The 20,498-nt window shown below is 32.5% G+C and overlaps 1 protein-coding gene across 8 annotated transcripts in view; it reads left to right on the top strand.

Annotated features, from left to right (window-relative positions):
- The window catches only part of LOC125071543 (phosphatidylinositol-binding clathrin assembly protein LAP), a 38,388-nt gene that overhangs the window by 8,057 nt on the left and 9,833 nt on the right, over positions 1 to 20,498 (top strand). For 7 of the 8 annotated variants that reach the window (XM_047681853.1, XM_047681854.1, XM_047681858.1 and 4 more), the window contains exons 2-7: positions 6,319 to 6,461; positions 13,142 to 13,217; positions 18,124 to 18,144; positions 18,957 to 19,059; positions 19,789 to 19,956; positions 20,342 to 20,480. In XM_047681853.1, the coding sequence (XP_047537809.1) occupies positions 6,319 to 6,461; positions 13,142 to 13,217; positions 18,124 to 18,144; positions 18,957 to 19,059; positions 19,789 to 19,956; positions 20,342 to 20,480 (650 nt within the window). The remainder of the gene's footprint in view (positions 1 to 6,318; positions 6,462 to 13,141; positions 13,218 to 18,123; positions 18,145 to 18,956; positions 19,060 to 19,788; positions 19,957 to 20,341; positions 20,481 to 20,498) is intronic. The other variant, XM_047681856.1, reaches the window with a different exon arrangement.

Raw genomic sequence — 20,498 nt, forward strand, 5'->3', positions numbered from 1 at the left:
ATAAATAGAGTTATTACAGAAAATATAGTAATTCAATATGTCATATCTCTGAAGCAGAGGCCTACTCTTCGCGATAGTCACAGGTATGTCTTATACATTCCAGAGATAGTAACGTATATCTACTCACTTCCGGATAGTACACTGATATAGTTGTTGCGACTTACTTAAATTATTTTAATGCAAATTAATTAGTTATAAAGACTTTTTGGTTTAGTTTCCACGGTTACAATTCTTAGTACACGGTAATATCGTATATATTTTGATGTAATTATTACTTAATTAAAAAAAATGTGTAAAAGAGTTGTGTTAAAACGCATTACGAAGCGTGTCACCGGGTCAATTTATTGACGAATTAAGGTCAACGTTACTTGTTTGTAATGTAATTAAGGCTCTTGGATAATAATAAACATTTATCATAATAAACGGAATACAAAATATTACATCTAAAATCTTATTTTTAAAGGAGAAGTACTATATATCCTGTTATTTTATAGTTATATGTTGATCTCATTCCATAGTCAATTAATTTCACTTGCTTGTTTATCCTGTACTTTGCACAATACATTCGCCACAGTCGACATACACAATTGCTGTATATCGATTGAAGCCATATTTTAATCATTTAAAAGTAAATTAAGAACGACTCAGACTAACGTGTTGTCTTTGAGCACGTATTTGTAATAGTTAATTCAGAAGATACCTAAATATGAGTTTAATATTCTTTAAGAATAAAAACAGAATGTTCATACATATAGTACAATTTATATATAGCAGCAATTCACTTCACAAGCTACGAAAACCCGCATTCATCCCAGGATAAAAGGCAAAATATGAAAAATTTCGAGGAACGAGATAATGTATTGACCTAAATAAGTTCGCTTTGGACTAACTTCTAACCATCTCTTGGTCGGTTAGTCTCTAAAACATTCGTGTAGGTTTAAATTAAGATAAAATCGCTATATATTTCATATTTGTAAATTAATTAAGGAAAGATTTTTTTCCTAAATAGTATACCTGCGACACATGTGACTTTCTGACCGGTCAATTAAGATCGTGCGTATTGTAATATACTTAGCAAATTGATCGTACCCTTCGTATACTTGCAAATCCCTAAAGTGAAGTTATTGTCTGCAAACGTCTCACTGCTAGACTAAGGCCTTCTCTCGCTTTTGTGAAGAAGGTTTAGAGCTTATTCAATGATGCTGCTCTAATGCGGATTGGTAGATACAAATATGGCAGAATTTAATTGAAATTAGACACATGCAGGATTCCTCATGATTTTTTCCGTCACCGCCGACTACGAGATAAATTATAAACAGAAATCAAGTACATGATAATTCAGTGGTGCTTGTCTTTGAACTCGCAATCACCGGGTAAGATGCACGCGTTCAAGCTACAGGGGCATCCCAAGCAAATCCCTAATAGAGCTCCAAGTACAGAATTGTAACGTGAAGAAATACATTTTCGTCTATTCCTAATATTTATTGCATCGTTTTACACGTGCTCAATTATCAAAGTATTAGTATATAGTTTACTCACCTGGACTACTAATCGATAACAGGAAAATCCCAGACAAAAAAATAGTAAATTCCATAGGAAATTTATGGATACGTATGCGACTATGAATGGTGCTCCATTAGTAGTTAGGTAGTTCAAATGTAAATAATCTATGTTAAGGTTAGCGCAAAGGTTTGTTATGTTATTGAAATATTTTATTTTTCCCTCACGATTGTGAATAAATAATGTTTATGTAATAATAATAATTTATAAAAATCCAAAACTGCTTTTATAATCTAGAGTCATAAATATAACAGCATGGATCAAAGTTCATGCCGTAACCTCACAACTTTCATAGCATTTGTCACGCAATATTTGAACTAGTGCTGTATTTTACCTACTCATTAATGTTAAATTAACTTACAAGTTAAATTAATTCATGATAAACATGTGATATTAAAAAGATTTTTAATGATAAACTTTTTCTCTTTTAATACCTATTAGAAAGATAATTATTCATTAAAAGAATACTTTTTAGAAAAAACCGCCTGGATTTAGCCTCTAGTTCTATCACAGGACAGTAATTATTATAAAAAACAGCATTGTAAATCTGTTTATTTTAAAAGAGCATCTATGCGATATGCTTGCCATTTCGGAACTGCTTTCCGAAACGGTGGTAGTATTTAAATATCGACGATTCAAAAATGCTTCATTGTAAAGTTTACATAATAAGTTGATTTTGATTTGAAAGATGTACCTACAAGAGGTGCTCTCCAGGCAATCTTAAGACAGAGGAAACAATATAAGAAAAAAAGGTATAACTTTGTATGAAGACGAATATAAATTCGTTTACTCTAAGTTGTATTGTCATCAACACTGAAACTGTGCAAAATTTTCATTTGAATTTCTCAGGTGGAGTATACTTTGACCTTGACCCACACCCTAGGTAATAGGAACGTCGAATGAATGCTTGTAAAATAAAACAATATATATATATATATATATATATATATATATTTATATATATTTATCTTCCTTTCTTGAGTTTAGTTATCGTATTATTCGGATCCAGTACCTAGAACAAGTGTAACCGAACATTGCGGGTTCAAACTCGGGCTGGTATGTACCACTGAGTTTTCATGCGAGGAAGGAAGGAAGTCGGATGTAGTTCTGTTTCAAGAATATGCACCAAATTTCAGTTAAACAGAAAAACACAAAAAGTGCCTTTGCCCTGCATTGAAACATTTTCAAGCTGTTAGTTTTATTTTAACCAGATTATTACGTAATTATTAGTAAGGGACTAAGTTAACAAAACTTACTTTAACTTTACTTAAGTTACTTGGTGGTAGGGCTTTGTGCATGCCCGTCTGGGTAGGTACCTGCACTCATCGGATATTCTACCGCCAAACAGCAGTATATATGTACTCAGTATTGTTGTGTTCCGGTTTGAAAGGTGAGTGAGCAAGTGTAACTGCAGGCACAAGGAACGAAACATTTTGTTTCCCAAGGTTGGTGGTGATGCAAGGAATGGTTAATATTCTTACAAGGCCATTGTCTATGAGCGGTGGTGACCACTGACCATCAGGTGGCCCATTTGCTCGTCCGCCTAATGCTATCATAAAAAATATATATATCTACATATTTTGTGTTCGGCGAGTGATGTGAATGATGAATTTCTATGTTCTTAAGCCTGCTCTATATTCCAAAAGTATATTCAATCGAGTGTGCCACATTTATTTACAGCCATTAAACAATATAAATTATGAGTATCGACGTATTTATAGGTCAGCGCCTAAACCGCGGGTAAGACCAAGATCACATAAAGCGTGAAATTAATTTTACAAGATCATGTTACTGTTTAGCTTTCGCTAAGATACTCATTCATATTATTCTCTTTACGCTTCAATGAATCGTATGTTGTATATTTTATCTTGATAAATATTCCGTAACTCTAATAGTTATCTACTTTTTGTATGAGTATTTCCAAGTAGGTCCTCTAGACAGACGGTCAAGGCGGCCGTGCTTAATAGAGACTTGCCTTCTACTCAGGACATATTATATTAAATAAGTATATGCGCTCTTTTCGCATATACTTGTTTAGTATATGTCTCTCATAATGTATGTCTAGTCTCATGACTGGAAAGAGTTGAAGCGCTAAAGGCTTTCTTTCCGAGGCACGACTCTGCCAACTTCCAGACTGCGGTCTCTTACTGAAAACTTCTAGACAGAAAAACACAATGACTTTTTTATTAACCCCACTACGGGATTGAAGCTATTCGAGAAGCCTGCTAACTTAGAAGGTAGCCACTAGCGACTAGACCAATGAGCGAGTTAAGTACTAAGATAGCGTGTCAATTTCCCACTGATGTCGGGAAAATGCCTCTAGCCTTCTTGAGGAGAAGGTTTGGATCATATTCAAAAACGCTGATCTTATGCGGTTTGGTGAAACGCATAGCAGATTCGTCCTACACATTCAATCGATGAATGATGATTGATGATGGTGAATACCTCACGATGTTTTCCTTCACCGCCGAGCACGAGAAGAATATATACATACAAGTTAAGCATATGGAAACTGAATTTAAGGGAGGTCCCTCACCGAGAACAGCAACGTTGATAACAGTACTGCCTCACTGACTAACAAGCATTCTCTTGTAATCTAAGATTCTAATCTGAGCATCCGACTGCGATCGAATCGATTGTTTTTACATTGTAATGCTCATTTATCTCTCTCACTGATGTAATGTTACAAATTCTATAAATACAGCTGGTGCACTGTAATGCGTAGTTCTTATCACACATTGATGTTATGCTCGAATTTGTAAAAAAAAAATATTATGTATATTCACAGTAGCATTGATCACTTTGATAAACTCAGTTATAGTCATTGTACCTATGTGTACAATAAGTAAGGATAAGCTTATAACGCCAAGTTTCCGACTCCGCAGTCAATAAATCATTCTTGGGGCAAGGTATTCGTTTCTATAATAAAATTCCGCAGACATTTTTAACTTTGCCGTTTAATAGAATCAAGTCATTTGTAAAAAATACATTGGGGAAGAAGGCGTATTATTCGATACAAGATTATATAGATGATAAAAAAGCGTGGAGTTAACGCTTGTTAACTTCCAGACAGGAGACATAACATACATACATAAATTGTATTTAACTAACATGATTGTATTTTTAGATGTTGAAAAAGAGTAACTACTGAGTTTCTTGCCGGTTCTTCTCGGTAGAATCTACATTCCGAACCGGTGGCAGCTTTACTTAAATAGTTTCTTAAATGACGATTCAAAAGTGCTTGTAAAAGCCTACTTGAATAAAGTATATTTTGATTTTGTTAGAATAAAGACGAATGCTCCCGGTGAGGGACCGACCTAAGATTCACGTGTTCTAGCGAATTGGCCCTCTCGGCTTTTATGAGTAGTCTCTAAGCCGATTACACTAATCTAAAGCCCTTTATGAGTCATGTGTATCCCAACAGTTTGTTTTCTATGTGATTTGATTATGTGTAATATGAGTTTGGACAACATTAATTTTATAAAAGCATACGTCATATCTAACTAAATCGATTAGTTAATATTGTCAAACAGCCGAAAGAGAATTCAATCATAATAAAAATAAATCAAACTTGTTTTTGTAAATGGTCATAAGTCTAGGATTTTGAAGAGGAAACCTGTCGATAAATCCATTTTGGAGAAAAATTACCAAAGAATATGCTAATTTTTCACGCGAGTTATTAAAATCAACATATTGTATCGCAGTTTAGCCATATTAATATCCAGGCAATATATAATAAGTCTAATTTTCAATATAGCATATAGTAATATGCTATATTGAAAATTAGACTATACGAGATCAGAAAAAAATCGATATCTGGCCCTTAACAAAACCTTTGTTTAAATGTTTATACTTTAATATCAATCAAAAACTAAAAATGTTACAATCGTGAAATTGTTATTGTTATAATTATTTAAATAAATTCAGTCAAGCGATGGATAAGAAAAGCCATTGGAAACACTCTTGTTAATGACTTAATTTCCTGACTTAAACCTCAGAAGTCGACAAACAGATGGTACACTTTGGCCCAGTTTTGCGATATAACCAGTTTTAAAACAAAATTGTGCAGATTTAACAAGATAATTAACATATCATTTTAGATAAGTATTGAAAATTATTCACCAAATTATCACAGTTGCTAGTTGGCGCCCGCGGTTTCGCTCGCGGTTTGCGGGTGTTAGCTATGAAATGTTATGTCCTTCCTTGGAGTTCAAGATTGTTTCATACCAAATTTCATCATTTCCGGATATTTAGTTTCATCGTGAAAACGCAAGAGACAGACTGCATTAGTTTCGCATATAAAAATGATATTAATCGTGAGTTAATAGTCACTCAGGTGAAAGTAATGTTACTTATAGTGACCATGTCTTTTGGCACTTTTGGTCACTTATTAACATTTGCTCGACTACATTCATAAAAGTAAAATAAAAGCATGTAAATGTCGCTATACTGACCTATGTCTTACTGTCCTCTTGAAGCCTATTCTACCGTAATTTTTCAGTCAACCCATGCAGGTTTTTTTTATGGTATTTTCTCCTACGCCGAGCACGAGACAAATTAATATAATTTGAATCCATTGAGAGTTCGTTTAAGTTTCGACATCCAAATATATACGGAAAAGTATATAATGTTGAAATAAATGACATGCAAGAAAATACAGCTACTAATAAATTATGTAAACAATGTACAATAATATATAACAGTGTGCTTTTGTAATGTATCTTTATTCAATCTCAAATGCTCCAATTTTGTTTCTAGACTTAGTCCACTGCACAAACGAACCGAACGTGTCAATACCGCAGCTCGCCAACCTGCTCGTGGAGCGTACACAGAACACCAATTGGGTGGTGGTTTATAAAGCCTTGATCACGGTTCATCATCTACTAGCATATGGAAATGAGGTAAGAATACGCTAATCATAAGAATGCCCAATTCGTTGGGCGTATTTTGACCAATATGGAAATTTGTGACGTCATTTGAAATCATGGATTTGTAGGATGGGGGTTTTGAACCAAATATAAAAGCAAAATTCGGCAAACGTTGGATCAATAGTTTAATTGATTACAACATTTGATGAAAGAAGTGCATCATGCAGTAAATTATTCGGAAAATATTCAAAAAATCAAGTGTAATCACAGGCACAAGGGACATTACATCTTAGTTCCCAAGGTTGGTGGCGCATAGGTGATGTAAGGAATGGTTAATATTTCTTACAGCGCCTTTGTCTATGGGCGGTGGTGACCACTTACCATCAGGTGGCCCATATGCTCGTCAGCCAACCAATGCCATAAAAAAAAATTGAATTGAAGCCAAAACATTTACGAAAATATTAAAAAATAGGTATACTCTTAATACAAAACAACGATAAGAGAACTATATATAAAAAATAATCCATTAATGTTTTTTCGATATTCGGATATTAGATCGGTCATTGGGAAAGCTTAAGAAGCTTTTATACGAACGAGCATGAATTATTCATAATAGTTTCTAAGAAAAGGTTGTCGTCAATAATGGTTTTCCCGAAACTGGGTAAACGAACTAAAATCTGTGTATATTTTTAATAATAAAATTAGAATTCCGTATACATTTTCTTGTATTAGCTCCTTTACGTGGATACGTATTTGCTCGCCCCCCGTGGTCCGTAGTGTATAGTTATAGCATTGATATCTGTCTATATTATTATTCCTCCTTTTTTGGGTGTGCTGGAGGAAATCTCTTCAAGGGATAGGTATGCCTTTTATACAAAATTTTCGTCCACATATTTTATAGTATGTTATTATTATCAAGTTTTTCTTATATAATTTTATAACAATTATAAATAACGTTTTACTCGATGCGCAATGAAAAATATATATCCGAGAGTCAATTTTCCCGCCATGGTGATCTGTCAATGTTTATGTTGCCAGATTAAAAAGATAATATTGTAATGCTAAATATAGAAATTGACAGACACTAGTCTGTAATATACAGATAATAATAATTCATATAATATTTAATATCAGTTCTTATATTATAATATAATAAATTGTTCAGTAAATAAAATAGTCTATAAACTTCCTCAAGAGTTTAGGGTATCAAATGCTAAAATTATTTTTTGTAGTTCCAGAGGTAACGTAAATAAAACTCTTTAGCTTTATTATATTAATATACTTGTGTAATAATTCTTATATATTAAGGTTTTTAACGTTATATTCACATTTATAAATAGACACATAATATCTAAATTATTATAAATATACATATTGTTGTGAACAAAAAGTTAACATATTGAATCTCGTGTTTTTTAATAAATAATAAAAATTGCTTAAACTTTTTTAACCAACAATAATAATTATAGGATAGTATTGTTCTTGAAGTTAACTCCAAGAAACATGCAGACACAAATTAAAGATATCATGTCTGTGGAGTTAAAAATAAAAAAAATATAGACAAGTTCGCGTACCACCAAGTTTAATTAAGCAAGTCTTTTCTTCTCTTGCGTTGAAGGCGTGGAGCTTATTCCACCAAATTGTTCCACTGTGTGTTGACACACACACACAAACACACAAACACACAAATGGATAATTTATAATATTGCATGTGTTTTTTGTGTTATATCGCCAAAGAATGATGAATATAAAATAAGAGTTTCTCCGATAGGCCTAAACGTAGCCACACTCAGTTTAGCTTCCCTAAAAAGGATATATATGGAAGTAAATGTTTTAAAAATTAAACAGTTATCAACTCACGCCGTTTCATCCTCAGATCGTTTAAATATAACCTTTATACTATTGACATACGGACCATAAATGTGTACGAGTAGTGTCACACAATGCCGCTAAAATGATCCGAGTGTACTAAAATAGCAAGACATTTATTGACACAAGTGGTCGCATTGACGACATACAGCTGTAGATGTAATGTTACCTTAATTAAAATTCAAAATATTGTTATTGTAATAGAATTTCAATTCTTATGTCTTGGTACTTGAATTAGCCACAGCTAAGAGGTGTAAATCTCAACCGATACGGTACGTAAGTAATGAAAATATAAAACACTAGTCCTTAAATGTAATATCAGTTTATATATAAAGCCAAATATCCATCTCTATTAGGATAAGTCATTTGTTTATTCTTTTCTTATATTCTTGCTGTCAAATCTTGTTTCCTCTTAATATTAAAGATAGCGCTAGCGATGCGCCGTCATTTATATATATATAAGCAGAAGTGCAAATGTCACCTGATGGCATGTGGTCACCACCGTCCATACAAATCGATGCTGAAGGAAATATTAACCATTCCTTCAATCGCAAATGCCCGCCAACTTTGGAAACTAATTTAGTATGTCCCTTGTGTATGTATGCACCCTTAAAACAAGTACACAACATTACAAAGTATTGCTGTTTGGCGGTAGAAGAAAACCATCTGTGTGACAAATTCAAATCAAATCAACCAATTTAAGTTCATACTTCCTCCAAAATTAAGGGAAAATACTTACTAAAATATTCGTAAAATTGACCATAATTAATACTTTTTAATTATTTATTATTAATAACTAGGTCTGCTCAATATGTTATTAAATTATTTAGGCCATAAGATGCCATAATACATATATAGATCATATATATGAGATTTAAACTTAAGGTATATTTTAACAGTTTATTATTATGTAACAGGCTATATAATATTATTAAATTATTTCCTTATTTATTACCACAGACATCCTGTAATTATCATTATTAAAATATATACAAAAACAACCCGACAGTTTTGCTATTCTATTGTATATAACCGCTATAGTCAAATAATTTGACACGGTTTCAAGACTTGTGATCCCTTTTCAACCCCTAACACGCGATAGAGAAAGCATTCTATTTAAGTTTATTTTCTTTAAAAAGCTCAAAATATTCTGACATTGACACGTTTAATTGACCAAATCGTAGACTGTTCCAAATTTGAAAGTTTAATTTAAAGTGATATGATTGGATATAATAAAAGACAACAATAGATATATAAACTCATTTGAATCTTGATTTATTTTAATGTATTGTCTAAAACCGGAATCGAAACCATGTAAGTTCCAATGCAGATCAAAAACATACGCTTTGAACATAGTTGCACCTCGTTTAGTCTGTTTAAGTAGACGGTAATCAAACCCGTCACGTCTGACGTAAGATACAAGTTCAACGACTACCATGCCAGATGATAGATGTATCATTTCATGAATAGATTATGTAATAAAATCATTACAATTTATATAATAATTGTAATGATTTTATAACATGCATAGTGACACATGCTAAGAATTTGCGGAAATTAAACTCGAGTTGGGTTGAATGGAGAAATTAATTACCATAGGATGACGTATCGCTGCAGTTCATTATGTATGCGATAAGAATACTACACTTTGTGAATGATTTTTTTAAAGAAATGACTTCGATATTTATGTTCTGGACGCGTTGCTATTTTTTTTTTATTTAAATTTGGAATCCCGGCGAGCGAATGGTTCGGGTGGTGATTAACACGTAGTCTGTGCAAGCATAAACTAATTACATCGTCCGTACACCTTCTGACATCTTCTTCTTATATCGTAGATTTAAGAAGGTTAATATTTCTTGCAGTTCCATTGTTAATGAGTGAAGGTGATCACGTATTGTCACAGGTCCCATTGCGAACATAAACTAAAGCGTATATAAATAAAATTAATATTTTTATAAATAGAACGTTAATATTTTTACTTATTATATTGATATATACTAAGAATAGTAAAATTTATTTTTTATCCCGTTCTATCTTTTAACAAGTGATGTATAAACATTCGCCAACCGATCTATTCGAAATCGCACGTTCCGTGTTAATGCATCGTTGAATATTTTTTTCACGTGTTTACATATAATACACACAATATAACGAGATGACTACTTGGTGGTAGGGCTTTGTGCAAGCCCGTAGGTACCACCCACTCATCAGATATTCTACCGCCAAATAACAGTACACTGTATTGTTGTGTTCCGGTTAGAAGGGTGAGTGAGCCAGTGTAATCACAGGCACAAGGGACATAACATCTTAGTATTAGTATATTTCTTACAGCGGCTTTGTCTATGGGCGGTGGTGACCACTTACCATCAGGTGGCCCATATGCTCGTCCGCCAACCAATGCCATAAAAAAAGAGATGTATTTATAAAATTATCGATTCGATTCGAATCGTAATGTGATAAAGGCAATATTTATTATCTTCATAAAACGTTAAAAATGAGAATGTCGTTTGATAACGATTGTTTGTTTCTGTCATTTCAACGCAAGGTTTGTAATAATATTTATATGTGAAGCAAAATCTTTGTATTCACGAAAACTGTAGGTATGGAGGAATACGAAATTTAGCACTTGAATTTATACGGAGAAGGATTGCAGAAAGAATATATTTTGCATTATATATATATATATATATATATATATATAAATTCAAGACAGATTCTGAAACAAGCTGAGCTTGCACCATTTACAAATAACGGAACTTAAACGATAACATTACCTAACAGACAGACATACATATATTCCTCCTTAGTTAACAGTACAAGACCCGAAAGTACTTGTGCTCGCCTGTAGGTAGGTTTAACGGCTAAGCTAGATATATCCCGACGGCTTTGAATCGATGGTAGAGCCGATACTAAGTTATTGTGTTTTTCTATTGAAAAATTCACTAACAGTCTGGAAGTTGGAAATGTGTACACTCCCTTTCCTCTGGAACCACTTAATGGCCGTTGGTTCTGCGCCTGAACCCTTTCCGTTGTTATCGGATTTGCCGTCCCATCGGATTATGATATTTAGGGAATACAGAGTTCAGCTGTATTTGCGCATACACTTGTTTATATAAACTAATATTATATTAGAAAGAGATTAAATTTGTTTATTTGTTTGTAGGGGGAATCACTGGAACTAAAGACCCAATGAAAAAAAAACACTAGGATGTAAGCTACATTATTCCAGAGTGCTATATGATGTAATTTATAATCATATAATTCTCTTTATTGCCAAATTGCATGTGCGAAGCCGGGGTGGGTCGCTAGTACGATATGTTGCGTAGATCAGCGTGGGCTGGTCTCTCTTAAGATTGGCAACGGTGACCAGAAACGATCAGGACTACATCATCAGTATAGAAATATGTAACAATAATTGTATGCGTACGTAGTAGATGTTCGATGTACGTAGAAAAAAAACTAGCTTAGACGTCGATGCGTGAAAACCGGAATGAACTCATTTACTTTCACAATAAGAATTTAAATTATCGACTACACTGTAATGTAATCACACTTTTAACTTCGTTTTCAGCTTTAATATATAGGGATGATTTTTCTTCGGCTCTTTAATTTTCGTCCTTCCCTTTATAAATCCGTCTGAAGTATGATGCGAGGGTAGACTAAATAAATAGTGCCATTATTTGTACGCTCGAAGTTTTTTCTAAGACTTTTCAGTTATCTTAAGCAACTTTGAATGTAAATGTATTTATACTGTAATGTTTTAAAAATGGAAGCCTTTATTTTAATAGATATTAATTTCTATAATTTTAAAATTTCATAGATATTTTTAAATTGGCCTATTAAAAAATTTCAACATTATGTTGTATATATATGTCGGAGGAGCAGGATGCCGAACAGTTGGGTTCGGGGATTGATCCGACATTTGTAAGACTAAGTGGGCGTGCAATAGAGATATTCCCAAAATAAAACGTATTTATTATCGTCTAATCACTGTATTAATTGATTCAATAATCGTACACCACAATAATATCAAAGGATTACAATAATTCTTCTCGATAAAGAGCAAATGGGTTTGCAAGCAACCATCGCATTCGAATCGCCTGTCAAAACATAACGACTCGCGTTGCCATGACACTTACAACTCCATTCGGGGTGTCCCACTTTTAAAAGTAAATCAGCCATCAAACATTATTGCCAACTACTCGATTCATTAATTATCCAAATCAACAACCAAAGTAACCACGCTCCGATATATATAAGTGAAGTACGACTGACGAGGTCTATCGAAAGTATAGTCATATATGTGGTGAATGCTATATTTTGCTATAGTTTAGTGCTATATTTAAGTATAGCATATATTAACACTTGTAAGTTGTATGAAAATAATTACGGTGAAGTTCACATTCCAACCTCACATATGAGTCCAGTCTTCTCCGTAAAAGAAAAGGTGTCCACAGACTATCAGTGGAATATTTGCGAATTTAGTGCTCTACTTGTCTTACCAACCATTAGTATTAAATATTAACATTTCATTTATATAAGCACACGGATGGACGAATGGGTCACCCTCTATAATAGACGTTGGCGCTTTTAAAAAATACTAACCATTCCTTACATCACCAATGCGACTCCAACCTTTTAAACTGAGATGTCAAGTCCCTTGTGTCAACCGGATACAAAACGGGGAACACGACAATACAGCGTTTGGTAGAAGAATATCTGACGAGTGGGCGGTACCTACCCAGACAGACTTGCACAAAGCCCTACCTCCAAGTGAATTTTCACTTACAATGACTTTTATTAGTATTATAATGTAATAATATGTATTTTTTGTATAATTCCAGAGGTTCACACAATACTTAGCGTCGAGTAATTCAACGTTTCAACTAAGTAATTTCCTAGATAAAAGTGGAGTGCAAGGTATGTTTACTTTTTATTAAGTACTTTTTATATATTTATTATTATTAATAATAATAATCAATATTAATGCTGCAAATACAATGTGTATCGACGTTCGTTTGTTTTTTATTCGTCAATTTAAATGATTTTCGTGAAATTTAACGTGACCAGTAGTCAGCCTACTTGAATATATTTTATTTTGACTTTTAACCTTTTGGCGGACTTCACGTGTTACTTGTAGATGTATCCTTCAGCTTAAAAAGGAATAAACGAATTTAGACATTTAAACATAATATTCTGTAAAAAATCTTGCTATTATAGAATACGTATTTATGAAAAAAAAATATGGAATAATGTCTTTTATATGCCAAGAAAACTTAAAATGTTCTAGAACGTTCTATACGATTCGACCTCATTCGAACAAAGTAAAGAGGTCAAATTGAAATGTTTCATGTTATAACATTTGCAATGTTGCATGTTGTGGAGATGACATGATAAAGTGACTTTTCAATCTGTTAGTATTTTTAGACAATATTCTTGTATACTGAAGTTTTTGATATAAAATGCGTTAAAATATAGCAATATCTGCTTTATAATAACTTTGTTATCCTAAATCAATTTGCTCTTAATTCAACATATAAACAATATTTTTAATAGACTTTACATAACTTACTTAATAATCATAACGTCAAAAATATTTCAGCACAGATTAAACAAGCATAATAGCGAAACCTCATTTCAAAAAATCTTACGTAACGAATACGTCATTCAGCTCAAAGCCTATGCCAAGATGCCTTGGCGCCAGTCACGGCCATTATACTATATGTAATTACATATTGACCCGATATCTGAGTTCATCGACTCAACGTGACCCCGAGAACTAGACGTGTCCTTCCACCATTCATAATAATAAATAGTTTAATTATATACATCATTTAAAGGAATTTGTTTTTTTTTCTACTTTAACAACATACGTCAAGTATTATTTACATTAATAACTCAATTGTATACAAGTGAAAATTAAAAATGGCTACGAAGAACTCATGCAACATTTCCCTCGTGAATCGCAATTCTGTTCCTTTGGACGAAAATTAATCGTATTAACCAATGGAGGTAGTAAGACGAAGGGTTATAGATAGACTATTAATAAAGATTTTACATAAACCTTCATAGGGTGTACCTAAACTCGTCGTTGAGATACAGTAATTTAATTTTAATTAGTCATTCTAAACTTTAAGACGAGCTTGTGTTTAATTACACCATCGATTGTGCTGTTGCCTAGATTGATATCATATATCGAAATTGTATATTTATACATGCATGTAAGTCTTCTAAACTTATTGAAATAATAAACAAATACATAAAAACATATACATACAAACTTATCTGTGCGGAGATTTGAAAGATTAAAAAAAAAAACAATGACGTGAAACACAATCTATACCTACCCACTGGTTCTGTTGTTTTTTTATTCAAAACGAAATCTAAAATAATAATAAAATTTTATTCATAATAGACAGAGATTCGCCGTTGTATTGTGTAACCACTATTAATAAAATGGTAGAAAAGAGTAGGCAACTACCGCATGGTCTTGTCGATTCTTATCGATAGAATCTACTTGCCGGACCGGTGGTAGCTCTAGATTTAATTCAACACTGTGACATGATGATGAAAAGTGCCTACTTGAATGAAGAATATTTTGATTGGTTACAAATATAGGTTTATACAATTCAATTCTATACAGGTAAGGTTAAGTGCTGTACTCCTAGCTAGGATAATACTCGTATCGATTGAAAATAATTATTACGATCTCCGCGCATTCTCTTAAACTCTCAAAGTACATCACTGGAGAGGTATTTAATAAAAGCACGTAAATAGTTTTTTTTTTAAATATATTCTATCGATCGTTGTTAATCTATACTAAGTATAGACTTAATATTACAAATGTGAAAGTAACTCTGTCTGTCTGTAGCTCTTTCACTGCCAAACTAATGAATCGAATTTGACGAAATTTGGTATGAAGCAAACTTGAACTCCAAGGAAGGACATTGCCTACTTTATTTGCGTAACACATGACAACCAACCCCAAAAACGCGAGCGAAGCCGCGGGCTACATCTAGTAGTAAATATACTAACTTATTAATTAACCGTGTATACTGAGTAAATAGTACCTAACCGAGTCCTCGGCATTTTAAAGAGAGAGGGACTAGATTACATATATAGAAGTAATAGATATATTTAATTTAAAAACGCATCAACACTCATACAAATCACATACTAATAGATTATGAATACATTAAATTAAAATATATATATATATTCCATCGAAAGTCATAGATTATTTTCATGAATGATTCAATGTGATATATTAAAAAATGATATAATTGTATGAATTTAATTAGATGACACGTTTTTATTATTTCAAGGTTGATGATATAAATTTTTTTGATCCGTTACTAAATATCGATATTAATTCTAAACGAAATAATAATATAATTTTGTATCTTATCTTATACTTAACCTGATTTCAAGTAATTGAATTTAATTGTCCTTTGCTCGAATCCTTGATGGATTTTGTTTCAAACACAAATAGAAATATGTATATAAGACTGGTTTTAGCCTGAGTGTTGGAGGGCGTAGATTTATATAAAAGAATATGTCCTTCCTTGGGGCTCAAGATTTATTATAAATTTCATAAAATTCGGTTCAATGGTCTATCAGTGAAAGCGTAACAGCTAGACATATATTTATATATATATATAATTCCTTTCGCAATTATAATATAATAGAAATGGTATAAGTTATATACTTTATGATTCTTAGCGATTTAAAAGATTGAAGACAACAATTGTGTAGTATTTATTATTGTACACGTTCAATGCTATGTTCGTATTTATGTACGTGTATTTGATACGAAAAATCTGTGCTTGAAATAATTTTATAGAATTTTGAGAACATTTTACAGTAAAAGTTTTCAAGTCTTGATTAAAACTTGCGGAGTGCGGCTTGAAAACCTTAAAGATAAACTAATTTTCCACCTTTCTAGACAATAGTTCTGAAAGGGACTTTATATATTTAATATGTATTTGCTGCTACTGGCCTCTGCGTTATTAATTACGATATATTTAATATATTATTGATAAATATTGTCGGTTATTTTAAAAGAGCAGATCTCAAAAGTCGAAACGTAATACTAATAATACCCTCGGGGGCTTTTATACTTTCTCTCGTTGACAAGGAGAAATACATCCAATATTAAATATAACGAATGTTTCATTATGTTGTTTTCTATATACGAATTATTTTCATTAAATTGAGTTAAAATAATGGTAAAGATAACGATTCATTGATCCGACGTATCCGACGGAAATTGAATACATTGTATTTATCAAAGTATTATTAATAATTATACTATTTGAAATCAGCGCCGATATAAATTGCTGTTGATGATTTTATTATATAGATAGATTATGAAATGTTGACTTTATCCGAAAATAAATGCGAGGCAGCTTAAAAAAAAAAAGTCAAGGGAGGGTTGCCAGGTTTAAGCCGGACGTGTTCGGGTTTTTGATATCTGTCCGAGCGGATTTTGTTAAGCTTTTTGTCAGCATACTGCACTGAGTTCAATGCAGTCACACGAGGTAATTCCGAATATTATAAAAGCGATGTCTAATTTTGCAACCGTACTGTGGAGTTTTTAAAACAATTTTAGTATTTAAATAATAAGTCTGACTATTAAGGCAATATCATTGTCAGATAATTATCATCAAGTCTTAGACATAGGCCTGTCCTAGAGTGCGCCAAAGCTTTTAAACCTTCAATATTTCTCATACGTCCGGCTTAAACTATTGCAGTTTTCTGTTTTAGTGTCTGGCAACCCTATTCGAGAGTATATAGTAAACTATTTTAGCGCCACTAAATTAAAACAATGAATATTCATTAATATTATATTTGCAGCATTAATCATTGTAATTGTTGAAATACGAACAAAAATGCAATTAATTACACACTTACTATGTAGTTAATGATTCATTGGTCTTACTTATCCGACGGTTATTGAATACATTGTTATTTATCATAGTAATGTTAATATTTACGTGCTTGGAAACCAGTAACTATGTACTTAGATACAACATTATAGTGGAAGAGTTTTTTGACCTCTTATTTAACTATCGTTATCGTTAAAGAAAAATTTTTCGTTCCTTAAATATGTGTCAGTTTTGTTCTATTAAAGTATATTTTAAATATGGAATTAAAATAATATTTACATTTGGCTGTATAACTTGAGCATGATGTATAAACAAGATCTGTTGTCACTTACGTAATATCTAAAAAAAAAAAAACTTAAGCACTGCATGTCGATAACTGCATATTCCTTTGACTAAATTCTAGTTGGTTATTATATTTATATAATTACAATTTCGTTTCATTGAATTATGATGCATATACAATGTGCAACCAGTTTAGTATTATGTAAAGTTTTAATACATAATTATGCTATTTAATACTCGTATTAAAATTGCCGATTTATGTTTTTATGTTTAACATAAATGTTAAAACAAATTAACAAATGAATCGCTTTGCATTTGAATAAAAAAAACGATTACTTTTATTTCTTAATTTTTTGAACATGAAACTTTTTTTTTTGATTCAGTATAATTTGAACGTTAGTTACGTTCAATTCCTTCTTATGAATCTTGTAAAATGACACCACAAATTACGTTGTGATAAATATTGAAAGCAAATCGAAATGAATATAGTAGTTGAAAGAGTCTTCTTTAATTCTACAGAATATTAATGTGTGAGCATGACAGCGCTTTAAATTTTACTGGTTTCCGCACATAAATTTTCCGTACTTGATTGAAAATTTCACATATTCACTATCAAATATCCTTTTCTAACTTGAATTTCTTATCGCAACGGGAAGGCGCGGCCGGGGCCCGGATCGGTGAGTTGAAACAATATGGCCGCTTTGTTATGTGCTCGTATGTGTGAAGCAGAACACGCTTTGGATGTGGGTGCAAATGTCTTAGTCTTGCACTTGTTTTTTTTTTATGCCCATTAATTTAATTCTTTTTTTAAATTTAATTCTCATCGGCGAGTTCTTTTTTTAAATTTTCATTATTGCGTGGTTTTTATTATTCAAATTTATTTGTAGGTATGTATGTGCTTGCCGTTACGTTTTTCGAAAATGCTATTTTGAGAAAATCAGACATTGACTTTGGTTAGACATTTTTGTCTACTTTTTATTTAAATTGATATGATTGATAATTTTTCACTAGTCAGATATTTGAAATTATTTTCTTTTTGTTATATATATTTACAATTACGTTCAGTGATATTATAAAGTAATTATTTTTTTTTTAATGAAGCCGTAAATCTAATAAATTATATGCCAATTGAATGTAAACAGCAGATAATTGTTCGTTGACTCATAATAGTTGCAATAACCTTGTCATTTTATATAGGTCGTAGGTACACCTAAGTTTATGCACTTATATAGATAAAATATGCACGTACACATTGCACGGATTTGTTTTTTTTTTATGTTCTTATGTGTCGTCTAAACGCTTCCATGGAGTTTTTATATGTCATCCCCGTATTCATAATTCAAACTTTATAATTTAAATTTAGTTATTCGAAGGTTCATTCTTACGTAATACAGAATATAGTAAAAAAAGTTATCATTTAGCAAAACCTCATTATGTGTTTGTAATGTTTAATCGTATGGTAATGTTTAATGAGTCTGTATAACTTTAGGCTATGATATGTCGCCGTTTATCCGGCGATACGCCAAATACCTGAACGAGAAGGCACTCTCCTATAGAACGGTTGCCTTCGACTTCTGCAAGGTGAAAAGGGGGTGAGTTTATTTACAATTTATAATTTTCTTATAAACATGCCAGTGGTTAGAACGCGTGCATCTTAACCGATGATTTCGGGTTCAAACCCAGGCAGGCACCACTGAATTTTCATGTGCTTAATTTGTGTTTAAAATTCATCTCGTGCTCGGCGGTGAAGGAAAACATCGTGAGGAAATCTGCATGTGTCTAATTTCAACGAAATTCTGCCACATGTGTATTCGACCAACCCGCATTGGAGCGACGTGGTGGAATATGCTCCAAACCTCCTCAAAGGGAGAGGAAGCCTTAGCCCAGCAGTGGGAAATTTACGGCTGCTAATGTATATGTAATGTATAAACATAACATGGTTATTAATAAATAGAGAAGATGGCTGCAACACGTTGATCTTAATTGAAGGTTGCGGGTTCAATTATGGCACAACAATACAGAATGCGCTTCATATGTGTTTATATTAATATGTGAATTATGCATCTTGAGCTCGACGTTGAGGGAAATATAGCGAGGAAACCTGCTTCCCAATTAAATTCTAACATATATGTATCCACTAATCCACAATAGAGCAGTACGTGGTATAAAGCTCTAAACTTAATCACAAGAGAAGAATATTTTTTTTAAGTAACTTTTCCTCATCTCGCCTAAAAAGGTTTTATTGTAGCGTTAGTGAGTTAAATATAAATAATCTCAAATTAATCGAAATAGAGACACTGAAAATTGAACCGTGTTTGCAGTAAGGAGGAAGGTTCCCTGCGCATGATGAACGCGGAGAAGTTACTCAAGACTCTGCCAGTGCTGCAGGCCCAGCTCGACGGGCTACTCGAGTTCGACTGCACCGCCAACGATCTCACAAACGGTGTCATCAACATGTGTTTCATGCTGCTGTTTAGAGATCTCATCAGGTGAGCTACTTCTTACCAGCAAAACTGCTGTGTTTTGCTGGTAAGATCTGCTGAGAGGTCCTGCACTTATGTCGCAGCTAACTAGATAAATTAGCCATTCAATGAAACGCCTGGCCAGTTTATTAAATGGTCGACTGGGTGACATCAGCCAATTCATCTTCCGTTTCGTGCCAAAGAATGTATCCAATAAAATGAATTTCATGTTAACATAAGTCATTGTTTTTTATTACAAAACAAACTATATAGATCATATAAAATTCCACGTGTTCTTATAAAATTGTTTTTGGTAAGGAAAAACGTATAAAAGTAGCGTTCACGAAAGAATAACTAAAAACGTTTTTTTTATTTCTGACACATTATAAGATTTTGGGATTCTTTTCCGCAGATTGTTCGCTTGCTACAATGACGGCATTATCAATCTTCTGGAGAAGTACTTTGACATGAACAAAAAGAACTGTCGGGATGCTCTCGACCTCTATAAGAAATTCCTTATCAGGATGGATAGAGTTGGAGAGTTTTTGAAGGTCAGTTTCAGTAGTTAT

The sequence above is a fragment of the Vanessa atalanta genome, chromosome 19, assembly GCF_905147765.1.
Source record: "Vanessa atalanta chromosome 19, ilVanAtal1.2, whole genome shotgun sequence".
Taxonomy (NCBI): domain Eukaryota; kingdom Metazoa; phylum Arthropoda; class Insecta; order Lepidoptera; family Nymphalidae; genus Vanessa; species Vanessa atalanta.